This window comes from Pleurodeles waltl, chromosome 7 (genome assembly GCF_031143425.1).
Source record: "Pleurodeles waltl isolate 20211129_DDA chromosome 7, aPleWal1.hap1.20221129, whole genome shotgun sequence".
Taxonomy (NCBI): Eukaryota; Metazoa; Chordata; class Amphibia; order Caudata; family Salamandridae; genus Pleurodeles; species Pleurodeles waltl.
The window spans coordinates 950,994,191-951,010,491 of NC_090446.1; the positions used below are offsets into that span (position 1 = coordinate 950,994,191).

At 45.0% G+C, this 16,301-nt stretch overlaps 1 protein-coding gene across 1 annotated transcript in view; it reads right to left on the bottom strand.

Annotated features, from left to right (window-relative positions):
• The window catches only part of DNAH17 (dynein axonemal heavy chain 17), a 7,556,186-nt gene that overhangs the window by 6,229,146 nt on the left and 1,310,739 nt on the right, over nt 1-16,301 (bottom strand). The window contains exon 11 of the mRNA XM_069201738.1: nt 4,564-4,650. Coding sequence (XP_069057839.1) covers nt 4,564-4,650 — 87 coding nt within the window. The remainder of the gene's footprint in view (nt 1-4,563; nt 4,651-16,301) is intronic.

The following is a 16,301-nucleotide window of genomic DNA, read 5'->3' on the forward strand; positions in this document are numbered from 1 at the left end:
ATGCACTAGCGTTCTTAGAGGTCACAGCTACATACCTACAGATGTTTCTTCCTACTTCATCAAGTTTTTTTTACTCTCTTTTTCAGGAAAAACTAAATGAAGTTTCTGGAGCTGAAGCATGTCTTTTTCGTACAGCTTAGACTATTACAGAATCGAGTTTAGGATCCTACCTCAGATAATTGGGATTCTGGTCAGAGGCTTTGTATTTTTTAAGAAGCAGTAGAGTTGCTGTTTTTTGCAATTGCTGGAGTAAGGAGCCTCCCCTTTGCAAGTTCTGCAATCCCAGGCACCAAAGGTAAAGTATGCATTGGAGAGGCCCTTGGTGGAAGAGTCTCCATTATCACTCGAACTGCTGCTTGAGGAATCTGTAGTTGCATATATAATTTAGTAGCTCTTCTGACTAATACATCGTGGAATGTAAAAAAGTAATCTACAGAGGATGATCTTAGAGGTGAAGCAGCTGGCAAGGTGGGAGTAAATGTAAAATAGGAGTCAGTGGAATAAAACCTAGTTGTTGCAGGGGAAATAGAAAGAGATCTTCTTTTCCATTTTCTCAGTGTAAATCATCTTGGAGAAGTAGACAGAGGTAGTCTGTCAGTATCTTGTGATAATGTAGCTCTTGGTATTATTTGCATTGCTGAAGTCGGAAAACCAGCTAAAAGCCAGTAGATGAAGTCTTTGCTGTCCCTAAGACTTCAGAACAGGAGGCAAGCTCAATCCAAGCCCTTGGAGAGCACGTTTGGGGAAGACAGAGTTCTTCCAGCACAGTCAGAGGCCTGCAGGCAGCAGGGCAACAGCAGGGCAGCTGTCCTTCTCAGCAGCCAGGCAGGTCTTCTGACAGAGTTCAGGTGTAGATCCTGAAGTGTCTGAGTTGGTGGGTCAGAGAACCAGTTTATATACCCTGGATGGAACCAGCCAGCAACTCTGCCAGTTAAGATTAGCTTTTACAGGGGGCACCTCTAAGGTGGCCCATGGGTACATTTAAGGTTAAATCCAATACTGGTATCAGTTTGGATTTAATATTCTGAGTTGTTTGATACCAAACAACTCAGGGTGCAGAGTGGCCATTATGTAGCTGGGTAACTCGTGTTTGACCAGTGCCCAGTACATACATTAAAATGGCTGCTCTGTTCACTCACTATGTCTTAGGTTTAGCAAGGACACAGTGGGGCATATTGCTCATGCAGCTACGCCCTCACATATAGTATGGTGCACCCTGCCCTAGGGTTGGAAGGCCTGCTAGAGGGGTGACTTATCCATAACATATGCAGTGTATGGGGGACGGGACACACAGAGGGTGTGCCATGGTGAGCTTGTCCTTTTAGTGTTGCCCCAGTACACTCAGTCTGCAATGGCAGTACCGGGTGCATCTTAGTGCAGGGCACTTGGGAGTGGCACAATCAGTGCTGCTGTCCTCAGGGCCCTACTCTTGATATCTCCTGCCCTGGGTAGTGGGGTACCCATTTACTAGGGACTTAAAGGGGTATTTAAGAGTGTAACCAATTGTGCCAAGCATCACAACAGTTTTAGGCAAAGAGCTCTGGCCCAAAGAACCTGTTTAGCAGGGGCCCTGGGCACTACCAACTTCTAGAACACATCAACATCATGCTAAAAGTGGGGGCTGACCATGCAAAAAGAGGCCACCTCTCAGACATGTCCTGGCTTTTACTTACACAGCACTTTGCCCTATGGGTTACCTAGGGACTACCTTAGGGGTGACATATATGTAGAAAAGGGTGAGTTTAAAGCTTGGGAAGTAGTTTTAAATGCCAGGTCAAAGCGGCAGTGACACTGCACACAGAGGCCTTGCAATGGCAGGCCTGAGATATGGTTAAGGGGCTACTTGTGTGGGTGGCAAAATCATTGCATTTAATTTGATTTACAGGCTGTGGGCACATGTAGTGCACTTTACTTGGGACTAATAAGTAAATTAAATATGCCAATTGGGTAGGAACTAATGTTACCATGTTTAGGGGGGAGAGCGCATGTACTTTAGCACTGGCTAGCAGTGATAAAGTGTGCAGAGTCCTAAAACCAGCAAAAACAGTGTCAGAAAAATGGAAGTAGGCCGGCAAAAAATTGAGGGATAACCACCTTAAGGCTGTCAGGTCTAACACAGCACCTGTGTGGAAGCAGGTGGTATTGAAGGACTTATTGGTGAAATAGGCTTAGGTGGCAAATCAAGGGGTATAAGAGGTTCCTGTATGTTGTCCTCTTATTAAATTATTAGCCTTGGTCAAGCTAGAGTAGCTATTTCTTCTTGATATGAATGATGATGATCAGAAGAAACTGAAAAAATTGAGACTTCTGAGTGTCTCAGTGTTGATCTCCTTGCTGTTGAGTGCCTTGATGTCAACAGCATTGAAGTCAATCTTCTTGACATTGACTGGTGGTGCTTTGGTGTTGAATGTTCTATCATTTAAAGCCTTGCTGTTGATGCTTGTGGAGATGGAACTGCTACTGATGTTGATGGTAATGACTGTGTTTAAAGGTACCTGTGCTGTTGTGTTCAACATCATTGGTGCTGTCATCGTACCTATCAACGGGGAGCAGGTCAGTGCCTGCCTCGATGTCGACCCATGTTCCCAGAAATTATAGGAGTGACCAGGATAATGATGCAATGTTTTTTCCGCCTCTCCTTTCAGATCTCCCTTTAGGAGAGTCTTTATGGCGAGACAGTCTAGTTTCAGGCAAGGGAACCCACTGTAATTTTTCCCCTGTTTCTTCTTCCCCTCTTCCTGTGCAGGTTTTCAAGTCTACCTCTGAGGCGACTGCCCTCACAGTCTTTAAGGGCTCTTTTGAAATTTTTGGCAAAATTTACACTCATTAACTGTGGGTGAGGGTGGAAGACATACCTCACACACACACAGAACATGGATCTGATAAGGCCTTTTTTTTATCACAAGAAGAGTAATTTGACTAAAGAAACCTAGAGAGTGTTCTGTGATTTCTTCAGCGAAAGCTGAAAAATAATGAACTGAAGCTGATGAGACATACCTGCCAGTACAGTGCATGCTCGGAAGAGAACCTGCAAGCTCTATAAAGTAGAAGTGTTTACTTCTTTGCAGCTTCTGCACTCTTGACCTAACAGGCACATATTCCTTCATTTTTCTCATACTGTATGTGTTTTATAGGGTATTTGAGATAAAGTATAACATTGCCTTCAGTCGGGTGCTGCAATGTTGTAATATTCTATTAAAAATGCCATCTTATGTTCCAGGAACATCCATTAAAAGCAGGCCTATCTTGTTGGACTGTGAGGTGCCTACTTCCATCTAACATTTGACTATGATTATTTGAAGAGAAAGTGTCTAGGGTCTCAGCAAAATGCATTGGAATATTCTAAGTTTATGACTATCAGGGTGGATCCTACAATGCAGAAGACTACGCTTTGGTGGTGCTGGAGTCAGTGTTCATATCATTTCCTATGAAGAAGTTTTCTGACAGTTGAGATATGAACTCATATATGGAGAGTACTGTGTGGCAGTATTCCTGGTGCTTCAGACTCAATGTGCACACCATTCAGAACATTGGCAGCAAGGTAGCACTCATTGCCGAATGATGTCTTGATGTTGAAAAAAATTTCAGTGAAGTCTGGACATTGAATGCCTAGCCACCAGAAGAAAAATGAATCACATCAATACTGCTGTTCTTCTGAGGGACCACTGCAATTATCAGGCGGAGGGGTACCATTTCAGCTAAGGTGCAGGTAACTTCTGGACCCACCACCTTAAAGACTGGACCTTCAAGACAGGGGGTTCAGGACTTCTTTCAGAGAATGATTCTATGACATATTCTGAAAAACAAATCACAACAATCACTGGAATGATTTACCTAAATTTAAACCACATGCATTGAGCTATGAGGATTTTTTTTCCACTGCAATAAGTGTTATCAAGAGAGTCAGTTTGCCAATGAAATAAAGGAAAACTCCATCCCTTCAAGAAGCAAGAAGAATACAACTGCGGTAAAGCTGACCATTATTTTCAGATGTCTAATTAAGACGCAATTTTAAGCCTGTAAAAACACAGCAGCAAAGTTTGAAAGCTTTGTATATAGGGCAGAAGAAAGAACTGACTAACTGAGATTTTTATAAGCGCATGGGAAATACTGTAACAACTGGAATTTTTAAAGAAGAGTCCGATTTTCTCCACGTGAAATCTAATCCATGTGACGCAACATCCTGTTTGGACTTCTATGTAGTTTTAGAACAGTATATTGTCTCGTCAACATGTAATTCATAGTGTTGGTATGTAATGCACAAATGGATTTAAAAATACACAGTACGTCATCATTAATTGGAATATTTCATTTAAAAGAATGATTTACTAAGTTACATTTTATAATTTGTTCCCAGATCCTGCACGTTGGTAGTGATATTCTACTGTTTAAGAATTACAAAGAGAATCCTGTAGATGAGAATCTTAATGTCATATTTTCCAAGCAAGCTTCACTGAAAGTGTCTGTGAAAGTTTGCAATTAGGTTCACATTTTAAAATGAGGCACAATAAAGAACAAAGAACAATTCACATTTCAATTATCAGAGGTAAAAAATGTAGTTACCGAATTCAGTGCTTTATATGGATCCGGATGATCATACGACAAAGGAGCTTTCTCTCTGAAAAGCTCTCTCAATTCAAGTTGTCTGAGCTGTGAAAAAAGAATATAATCTCAAATTATAAATTGTACGGATATAAAGCACAGAATGTTATGATGCTTAAACACGTAGGGGCATATTTATAAGTAAGTGGCGCATTGGTCCCGATGTGCCACTTTTCTTGCGTCACCCCTGCTCCACCTAACGACACCATGTTTGCGCCATATTTACAATACGGCGCACCATGGCGGTTATTAGGACAAAGCTTCAACATTTTTGAAGCTATTGTGACTCTAGTGCTGCAAAACACAGGGAGGTCCATTGATTAAAATAGATTTTGTCATTTTAAAGCCTGCACTGAGCAGGTGTTAAAAACGATGGAAAAAATGGTGCAGTGAAATGTAAATTTCACTTCGCCATTTCTTCGGTCCTCCCTGCTTCGGAACGCCCCCCTTGCATACATTATACCTGGCGCAGGCTGTGCTGCTCTACTTTGAAGTAAGAGGAAACAATACCAAAGAATACAGCACTCTTAATTTAAGTAATTAAATTATTAAGGCACTTCACAGATTTCACATAAAAGCACACGGAAATATGAACATGAGCATTTAACTTGAATGCAGTAAAACATGTGTAAATGCCAAAATACTCACAGCAGATTGAACAATGAGACAGAAAATATGCAATACATTAACAATGAATATATATATATATATATATATTTGTAAATATATATATATGTGAATATATATATATATATATATATAGAGAGAGAGAGAGAGAGAGGGAGAGAGAGAGATAGTCAAGCTAAATAATTAAGAATTAAAATGCATCACCATGGGGGCTGAATTCTACATCCTTGCCAGCATCAAGCCAAGGAACCTTGGACGGCTGAGGCAGGAGGTCTTTCCAACATGCGTCCACGTTCCGGCAAGCCCCTTCTACCTCAGTGCCAAGTTTCCCCACCTTATATACCTTAAAGAAACTTAAGAGGAAGATTATGGCAACCTCTTCCTCCCTTCGATTGTGAAAATCAAGCGTTGGCTGTACTCAGTCTGTGTCGAAAACAAGCAAAGGAACGGGCCCTGCCCCAATGCGCATTCCAGAGACAAAGGAGCTGTCCTTTCCCTTGATGAAAAATTTCCCAGGCTTAGACTTTCTTATCACGTCTACCTTCCACACCCCTCATGTTATGTTCCAACACGGTGCAACCCTGTGCTGGTGAGAAAAGCGCAAACACGTTCTATGTGGAAAACAAGCTCAGTGTGGAAAAACCCTGCGCCGCCACTGTGACATCACCTGAAGCTAAGCACAAAATATAGTCAGTGGTCAAAATGGAGTTGGTGGTTAAATACAGATAGCATTACACAGGCATAATGTGGCACATGGGTTTACAAAGTGGTGCAATGCGAGCATTGTGCCACTCTGTAAATACGGCGTGGGAGAAAAGCCTCCATAACACCGCCTTGGTGTAAAAAAAAGAAAAAATTACACTATGGTGGAGCAATGTGGTGCTAGGGGCTTGTAAATATGCCCCTTCGTGTTTTCATTCAGCCTGATCTTTACAAAGTAAGAAAACAATATTTTAGACTAGGAATAGTTTTTAAAATAATACACAAACCTGGAAAAACATTAAAAGAGCCCACACAACGCTCATGACACAGACAATTTGCCCTCAGAAACTCCGAGCAAATTCAGGTTAAACAAATTAATACTTGAGGGAGTCTAGAAGGGAGCACAGATCCAGAGTATGGCACACAATAAGAGACGCCAGGCCACAAAAGCAGGCCATGCATGAGCAGTATCAAATCCATGCCATGGAATCACAATACGGCGGATGGGGTACTGGTCATGTTTGTAACAGAGGAACCCCCTTGCCAACTTTAAATCAGGCCCAAAACGGTGACGGATATCCAGTCCTTCGAAATCTAAATCCCATTATAGCCCATAAGATTTACGGCAGATGGGATATCCGTAACCGTTGTGATGATGTAACTGGTCCTTGGAGCTCTAAATCAGGCCCATAAGGACTTACGAATACATTCTATTGAATTCACATTATGACAGCAGCTTCAAACTGAAAGACATATAAGAGAAACACAAGCAAGATCATTTACAAATGCAAGTATAAATACGTTACTTTACTGTTTCATTAAGCTTTTGTAAATAATAAAACATGGATCTGAATTAAACAGAAAATGCATTAAAAAAGCAATAAATACAAAGAGGAGATAACATTATAGTATTTAAAAACCTTTTTTTCAAAATCCTACTACACAATTACACTCAATGAAAAAGTAACAGAATTCTCATTTTGTGATTTTCATTTCTATGATTTTTTCCTGATGAGAAGTCAAATGGTACTTATTTTGGTAACATGAGTTACTAAAGATTTGAGTTTTCCCTGTAGATGTTGTATGTTTGTAGGAAAGTACCATCTTGCCTAGCATGTTACCCCCATTTTTCACATGCATGTAAGTTTGTTTTTGCCTGTCTCACTGGGATCTTGCTAGCCAGGACCCCAATGCTCATAGTTGTGGCCTGAATGTGTGTATCTGTGTAGTGACTAGCTGTGTCACTGAGGCTCTGCTAACCAGAACTTCAGTGCTTATGCGCTCTCTGCCTTTAAAATTGTCACTGTAGGCTAGTGACCATTTTTACCAATTCTAATTGGTACACTGGAACACCCTTATAATTCCCTAGTATATGGTACCCAGGGTATTGGGGTTCCAGGAGATCCCTATAGGCTGCAGAATGTCTTTTGCCACCCATAGGGAGCTCAGACAATGCTTACACAGGACTGCCACTGCAGCCTGAGTGAAATAACGTCCACGTTATTTCACAGCCATTTTACACTGCACTTAAGTAACCTATAAGTCACCTATATGTCTAACCATCACTTAGTGCAGGTTAGGTGCAAAGTTACTAAGTGTGAGGGCACCCTGGCACTAGCCAAGGTGCCCCCACATTGTTCAGGATAACTTCCCCGGACTTTGTGAGTGCGGGGACACCATTACACGCGTGCACTACATATAGGTCAATACCTATATGTAGCTTCACAATGGTAACTCCGAATATGGCTGTGCAACATGTCTAAGATCATGGAATTGTCCCCCCAGGCCAAATCTGGTTTTGGGGTGCCAATCCCACACATCCCCATGGCTCCACTATAGACCCCGGGTACTGCCAAACCAGCTCTCTGGGGTTTTCTCTGCAGCTACTGCTTCTGCCAACCCACAGACAGGGTTCTGTCCTCCTGGGGTCTGGGCAGCCCAATCCCAGGAAGGCAGAACAAAACATTTCCTCTGAGAGAGGGTGTTACACCCTCTCCCTTTGGAAATAGGTGTTAAGGGCTAAGGAGGAGTAGCCTCCCCCAGCCTCTGGAAATGCTTTGAAGGGCACAGATGGTGCCCTCCTTGCATAAGCCAGTCTACACCGGTTCAGGGAACCCCAAATCCCTGCTCTGGTGCGAAACTGGAGAAAGGAAAGGGGAGTGACCAATCCCCTGTCCATCACCACCCCAGGGGCGGTGCCCAGAGCTCCTCCAGTGTGTCCCAGACCTCTGCCATCTTGAATCCACAGGTGTAAGGGCACAGTGGAGGCCGCTGAGTGGCCAGTGCCAGCCAGGTGACGTCAGAGACCCCTCCTCATAGGTGCCTACCTGACTAGGTGGCCAATCCTCCTCTGAGGGCTATTTAAGGTCTGCCTTATAGTGGGTACCTGATGGTACTTACACCTTGTGCCAGGTCCAGTTATCCCTTATTAGTAGATTAGTAGTGTTCTAGCAGCTTAGGCTGATAGAGATAGCTATAGCAGAGCAGCTTAGGCTGAACTAGGAGACATGCAAAGCTCCTACTATACCATTTATATCACATAGTACTATATCATAAGAAAGACAATACTCGGAGTTACTAAAAATAAAGGTACTTTATTTTAGTGACAATGTGCCAAAAATATCTCAGATGATATACTCCTTTAGGGGTAAGTAAAATACACAAAATATCAATACAAACCAAAATCAGGTAAGTAAAACAGCCAGAAAGTAGTGCAAACACTGCAGAATGCAATAGGATGCAATAGGCCTAGGGACAACACAAACCATATACTAAGAAAGTCGAATGCGAACCACAAATGGACCCCTAGGCTAGTGTAGTGTGTACAGGGTAGCTGGGAGTGTAAGAAATCACTAAGGGTGTCCAGGATACCCCACCCAAGACCCTGGAAAGTAGGAGTAAACTACTACTATTTCCCCGGAAACACACTAAACTCTTGATAGTGGATTTTGCAAAGACCACAACTCACTGCAAAGCACTGAAGACGGATTCCTGGACCTGAGGACCTGCAAAGGAAGGGGCCCAAGTTCAAGAGTCGTGAAAGTGTCTAGGGCAGTAGGAGCCCACTAAACCCTGGATGAAGGTGCAAAATGGCTGCCTCTGGATGGAGGAAACTGAAGATTCTGCAACAACGAAATATGCTGGAACTTCTCCTTCATGCATAAGATGTCCCACGGAGTGCTGGAGGATGCAGAGTTGTTTCTTTGGCAAAAGACCGCAAACAAGCTTTGCTTGCTGCAAGAGTCGCAGTTGAAGAAAAAGGGTGCTGCCCGGGCCGAGAAAGGACCAGATTGTCGCCACTTGGGAGACGATACAGAGAGGGCCCTCAGCGAAGTAGAGAACCCACGCACAAGAAGGTAGAGCCCACAGAAGCACTTGAACACGTGTTTAAGAAGTCTGAACACATTGGTCGTCTCAACACTGAAAAAGTGGGTCCCACGAGGCCGGAGGTCAACTCAGGGAGTTGAGCAATGCAGGACGGAGTGCTGGCGACCTGGGCTTGGCTGTGCACAAAGGATTCCTTGGAAATGTGCACAGAAGACCTAGCAGCTGCAGTTCATGCAGTGCACAGGATTACTGTCTGGAGAGGGGAGGCAAGGACTTACCTCATCCAAATTTGGACAGTTGGACCACTGGATAGTCTGGGTCACTTGGGTCCACCACCTGTGTTCCAGGGGCCACACTCGTCAGGATGAGAGGGGTCCCAGAGTACTGGTGACGCTGAAGTTTGGTGCCTGTTGGAGAAGGAGGAAGATTCTGTCAACCCACGGGAGATTTCTTCGTAGTTTCCAGTGCAGGATGAAGGTAGGCAACCCCCAAAGCATGCACCACCAGCAAACAGTCAAGAAAGCCAGCAGGATTACGCGCTACAATGTCGCTGGTAGTCTTCTTGCTACTTTGTTGCAGTTTTGCAGGTGTCCTCGAGCAGTCAGCAGTCGATCCTTGGCAGAAGTCGAAGAGAGAGGTGCAGAGGAACTCTGGTGAATTCTTGTAAGTCGTTATCTGAGGAAAAGCCCAATGGAGAGACCTTAAATAGCCCTCAGAGAAGGATTGGCCACCTAGTCAGGTAAGCACCTATCAGGAGGGGTCTCTGATGTCACCTGCTGGCACTGGCCACTCAGAGGCCTCCAGGGTGCCCTCAGACCTCTGCCATCTTAAAACCAGAGGTGTGAGACACACTGGAGGAGCTCTGGGCACCACCCCTGGGGTGGTGATGGACAAGGGAGTGGTCACTCCCCTTTCCTTTATCCAGTTTTGCGCCAGAGCAGGGACTGGGGTTTCCCTAAACCGGTGTAGAATGTTGTAGGAGGCTGGACTGGCTTGTAGTGAGTACCAAGGGGTACTTGCACCTTGCACCAGGTCCAGTTATCCCTTATTAGTGTATAGGGTGTCTAGCAGCTTAGGCTGATAGATAATGGTAGCTTAGCAGAGCAGCTTAGGCTGAACTAGGAGACGTGTGAAGCTACTACAGTACCACTTAGTGTCATATGCACAATATCATAAGAAAACACAATACACAGTTATACTAAAAATAAAGGTACTTTATTTTTATGACAATATGCCAAAGTATCTTAGAGTGTACCCTCAGTGAGAGGATAGGAAATATACACAAGATATATGTACACAATACCAAAAATATGCAGTATAGTCTTAGAAAACAGTGCAAACAATGTATAGTTACAATAGGATGCAATGGGGACACATAGGGATAGGGGCAACACAAACCATATACTCCAAAAGTGGAATGCGAACCACGAATGGACCCCAAACCTATGTGACCTTGTAGAGGGTCGCTGGGACTGTTAGAAAATAGTGAGGGTTAGAAAAATAGCCCACCCCAAGACCCTGAAAAGTGAGTGCAAAGTGCACTAAAGTTCCCCAAAGGACAAAGAAGTCGTGATAGGGGAATAAGGCAGGAAAGACACAAACCAACAATGCAACAACGATGGATTTCCAGTCGAGGGTACCTGTGGAACAAGGGGACCAAGTCCAAAAGTCACAAGCAAGTCGGAGATGGGCAGATGCCCAGGAAATGCCAGCTGCGGGTGCAAAGAAGCTTCTACTGGACAGTAGAAGCTGAGGTTTCTGCAGGAACGAAAAGGGCTAGAGACTTCCCCTTTGGTGGACGGATCCCTCTCGCCTTGGAAAATCGTGCGTTAAGCGCTTTTGGATGCTGCTGTGGCCCAGGAAGGACCAGGATGTCGCAAATTGCGTCAGGAGAGAGAGGGGACGTCGAGCAAGACAAGGAGCCCTCTCAGCAGCAGGTAGCACCCGGAGAAGTGCCAGAAACAGGCACTACGAGGATGCGTGAAACGGTGCTCACCCGAAGTCGCACAAAGAAGTCCCACGTCGCCAGAGAACAACTTAGGAGGTCGTGCAATGCAGGTTAGAGTGCCGTGGACCCAGGCTGGACTGTGCACAAAGGATTTCCACCGGAAGTGCACGGAGGCCGGAGTAGCTGCAAAAGTCGCGGTTCCTAGCAATGCAGTCTAGCGAGGTGAAGCAAGGACTTACCTCCACCAAACTTGGACTGAAGAGTCACTGGACTGTGGGGGTCACGTGGACAGAGTTGCTGGATTCGAGGGACCTCGCTCGTCGTGCTGAGAGGAGACCCAAGGGACCGGTAATGCAGCTTTTTGGTGCCCGCGGTTGCAGGGGGAAGATTCCGTCGACCCACGGGAGATTTCTTCGGAGCTTCTAGTGCAGAGAGGAGGAAGACTACCCCCACAGCATGCACCACCAGGAAAACAGTCGAGAAGGCGGCAGGATCAGCGTTACAGAGTTGCAGTAGTCGTCTTAGCTACTATGTTGCAGTTTTGCAGGCTTCCAGCGCGGTCAGCAGTCGATTCCTTGGCAGAAGGTGAAGAGAGAGATGCAGAGGAACTCGGATGAGCTCTTGCATTCGTTATCTAAGAAATCCCAAGAGACAGAGACCCTAAATAGCCAGAAAAGAGGGTTTAGCTACCTAGGAGAGAGGATAGGCTAGCAACACCTGAAGGAGCCTATCAGGAGGAGTCTCTGACGTCACCTGATGGCACTGGCCACTCAGAGCAGTCCAGTGTGCCAGCAGCACCTCTGTTTCCAAGATGGCAGAGGTCTGGAGCACACTGGAGGAGCTCTGGACACCTCCCAGGGGAGGTGCAGGTCAGGGGAGTGGTCACTCCCCTTTCCTTTGTCCATTTTCACGCCAGAGCAGGGCTAAGGGGTCCCCTGAACCGGTGTAGACTGGCTTATGCAGAATTGGGCACATCTGTGCCCAAGAAAGCATTTCCAGAGGCTGGGGGAGGCTACTCCTCCCCTGCCTTCACACCATTTTCCAAAGGGAGAGGGTGTAACACCCTCTCTCAGAGGAAGTTCTTTGTTCTGCCATCCTGGGCCAGGCCTGGCTGGACCCCAGGAGGGCAGATGCCTGTCTGAGGGGTTGGCAGCAGCAGCAGCTGCAGGGAAACCCCAGGAAAAGGCAGTTTGGCAGTACCAGGGTCTGTGCTACAGACCACTGGGATCATGGGATTGTGCCAACTATGCCAGGATGGCATAGATGGGGCAATTCCATGATCATAGACATGTTACATGGCCATATTCGGAGTTACCATTGTAAAGCTACATATAGGTAGTGACCTATATGTAGTGCACGCGTGTAATGGTGTCCCCGCACTCACAAAGTCCGGGGAATTGGCCCTGAACAATGTGGGGGCACCTTGGCTAGTGCCAGGGTGCCCTCACACTAAGTAACTTTGCACCTAACCTTTACCAGGTAAAGGTTAGACATATAGGTGACTTATAAGTTACTTAAGTGCAGTGTAAAATGGCTGTGAAATAACATGGACGTTATTTCACTCAGGCTGCAGTGGCAGGCCTGTGTAAGAATTGTCAGAGCTCCCTATGGGTGGCAAAATAAATGCTGCAGCCCATAGGGATCTCCTGGAACCCCAATACCCTGGGTACCTCAGTACCATATACTAGTGAATTATAAGGGTGTTCCAGTAAGCCAATGTAAATTGGTAAAATTGGTCACTAGCCTGTTAGTGACAATTTGAAAGAAATGAGAGAGCATAAACACTGAGGTTCTGATTAGCAGAGCCTCAGTGAGACAGTTAGGCACCACACAGGGAACACATACATATAGGCCACAAACTTATGAGCACTGGGGTCCTGACTAGCAGGGTCCCAGTGACACATAACAAACATAATGAAAACATAGGGTTTTCACTATGAGCACTGGGCCCTGGCTAGCAGGATCCCAGTGAGACAGTGAAAACACCCTGACATACACTCACAAACAGGCCAAAAGTGGGGGTAACAAGGCTAGAAAGAGGCTACTTTCTCACACAACCCCCCCCCCCCCAAACGAAGGACAATAAGGCTAACCTTGGCCAGTTGAGACTTTATTGTCTTAGTGGTGATAAGTAGAGAGTAGCCCTGCAATAGACTGGTTACTCCCTTTATCATCCACTATATGGTTACTTCCCTGTGGGGATGTAAACCACCCTGTTTGAAGTTTTTTAGTTAAGCAACAATGTGAAGATGTATTATCAGAGTTTCTATCAGTAAGTTTTAGTTTAGAGGAGTGGGAATTTTCCACTGAACCTATTTGTAGTGATGGAAATGCCAGACAGGGATGCTGTCTCAGAAAAGCCATAGCTGGGCAAAAACTTTGTCCATATGGCTGGAAGAGAGAACAGGGATGCTGTTTCTCTTGGGTTGGAGCAGGGCAGGGATGCGGTCCTATGAGCTCCACACTAGGGCAGGGATGCTGTCCTAAGTGTTGTGAGGCAGTGCAGAGTTTCTGCACTAAAGTTTCTCTGGGAGGGTTGGAGGGATGCTCCATGTTAACTAAAATGGTGCTCTTTTTCTCACCAATGTTAGTTATCCCACAGAGAGGTACCTCCACCTCAGGGAGTACAGTTTTGCCCACTGATGATTCCCTTGGAACAGGTGCCACCCCAGGAGAGGTTTCTCCCGCCACAGGAATGGTATCCTGAATGGTAGGGTGGTTAGGGGATACTGTGATACCCTTTTTACCTGTTGATGGAGAGGGATCCTGAGTTTTCAGGCCTTCTCTCCTTTGCTTTTTCATTTCAGTAGAAATGAGAGGGAACAATTCCTCTGGGATGCCCAGCATGGCTGCATGGGCTTAAAACTCGACATCAGCCCAACCTGAGGCCTCTAGGTCATTACCTAAGAGACAGTCTACAGGTAAGCTAGGTGATACCACCACCTGCTTAGGGCCAGTAACTCCACCCCAACTAAACTGAATTATAGCTAAGGGAAGAAACTTAGTGGAGTTATGGACATCAATAATTTTATACTGTTGTCCAATGATGTGTTGTTCAGGAGCCACTAGGTTTTCAGTCACCAAAGTGATACTGGCACCTGTGTCCCTGTAGGCCAAGGCCTCAACATCATTTATTGAAACTGTCTGCCTGTACTTATCCATTGTAAGGGGACAAGCAGCCAGTGTGGCAAGGCCAATGCCACTAGGTGTGACAGAAACTGTCTTGGGACTGACTACCCCAGTTTCTACTATGGACCCATAAGTGAACCCAACTACACCCTTAACTTGACTGTTGCCAGCAGTCCCACCACTAGTACCACTGCTGCTAGGGGCACTAGAGCTTGATGTATTAGTGGTGGTAGGCTCAGTGGGTTTACCTGGACAGGACTTATCCCCTGGCCTATGGCCTCTATTTTTACACACAAAGCACCAAGGCTTTTTAAATTGTGTAGGTTGAGAAGAAGAGGAAGAATTTGTTTTATCCCCACCCCCTGAAGAGTGTTTAAGATTTGAAGTGGGATTTTTGGTTTTACCCTTATCCCCATGCTTATCTTGAGATTTTTCACCATCTTTCTTCTTATTGTTCTCTTTGTCACCACCTGTATGAACTTTTCTGTTCACCCTTGTTCTGACCCATTTGTCTGCCTTCTTTCCCAATTCTTGGGGAGAGGTCAGATCACAGTCCACCAAGTACTGGTGCAACAAATCAGACACACAATTATTAAGAATATGCTCTCTCAGGATCAAGTTATACAGGCTGTCATAATCAGTAACTTTACTGCCATGTAACCACCCCTCCAAGGCCTTCACTGAATGGTCAATGAAATCAACCCAGTCTTGTGAAGACTCCTTTTTGGTCTCTCTGAACTTTATCCTGTATTGTTCAGTGGTTAAGCCATAACCATCCAGGAGTGCATTCTTAAGAACTTTGTAATCATTAGCTTCATTTTCTTTCACAGTAAGGAGCCTATCCCTACCTTTTCCACTAAATGATAGCCATAGGATAGCAGCCCACTGCCTTTGAGGGACATCCTGTACAGCACAGGCTCTCTCAAGTGCAGCAAACCACTTGTTAATGTCATCCCCCTCCTTATAAGGGGGAACTATCTTGTGCAGATTCCTGGAATCATGCTCTTTTGCAGGATGACTATGGGGAATACTGCTGCTGCCACCATGGGTTTCTAAACCCAGTTTCTGTCTCTCCTTCTCTACTTCTAAGGTCTGTCTATCCAAATCCAGCTGTTGCTTCTTGAGCTTCAGTCTGGTTTGTTCCACTCTCAATCTATTGAGCTCCCTTTCTAACAATCTGTCATCAGGGTGGGTGGGAGGGACATGTCTTGAAACAGAAGTATGGTGAGAATGGACAGAAGGAGACCTGTCCCTTACAGAGGGCACCCTAACAGCTTGGCTAACAGAAACATCATTTCTACTGTGATGAGAATGAATGCTCTTGCTATGATGTGAGACAACACTATCTGTATGGTGGGACTCAACATCAGTACCAACTATGCTAGACTGTCTAGTAATGGGCAGGCTTGGAAGTTTCTTTCCTGAATCTTTTCCTGGGGGAGTCCCTGGATCAGATTGGGAACCATTAGCTACTTTTTCAACAGATGGGGCACTTCTAGCCTTATCTTGTTCTCTAAGCATGTTAAGTAACAATTCCAAGGAAGGATTCTTCCCTACACTCAAACCTCTCTCTACACAGAGACTCCTTGCTCCTTTCCAGCTAAGGTGGTCATATGCAAGTTTGGACAGATCAACATTTTGGCCTGTGCCAGACATTTTTAGAGAGAGTTAAAGTGATAGAAAACGAAAAAAGAGTTTTCAGAACTTTTTAGAAAGACAGAAAAAAAAACTTTTTAAACTTTTAAGAACTTTTTGAAAGTTTAGAAGTACTTTTCAGCACTTTAGAAAAGAGTGAAAAGAGGAAATGCAAAACATTTTAGCTATGTGTACACACACTGAACTTGTTTTGTATATTTTTCTCTTATGAAAAGTACAATGACAAGAGTGGTAAGTAGTCTCAAAGCACTTATCCCACCGCTGCACAACCAATGTAGGAGGCTGGACTGGCTTGTAGTGAGTACCAAGG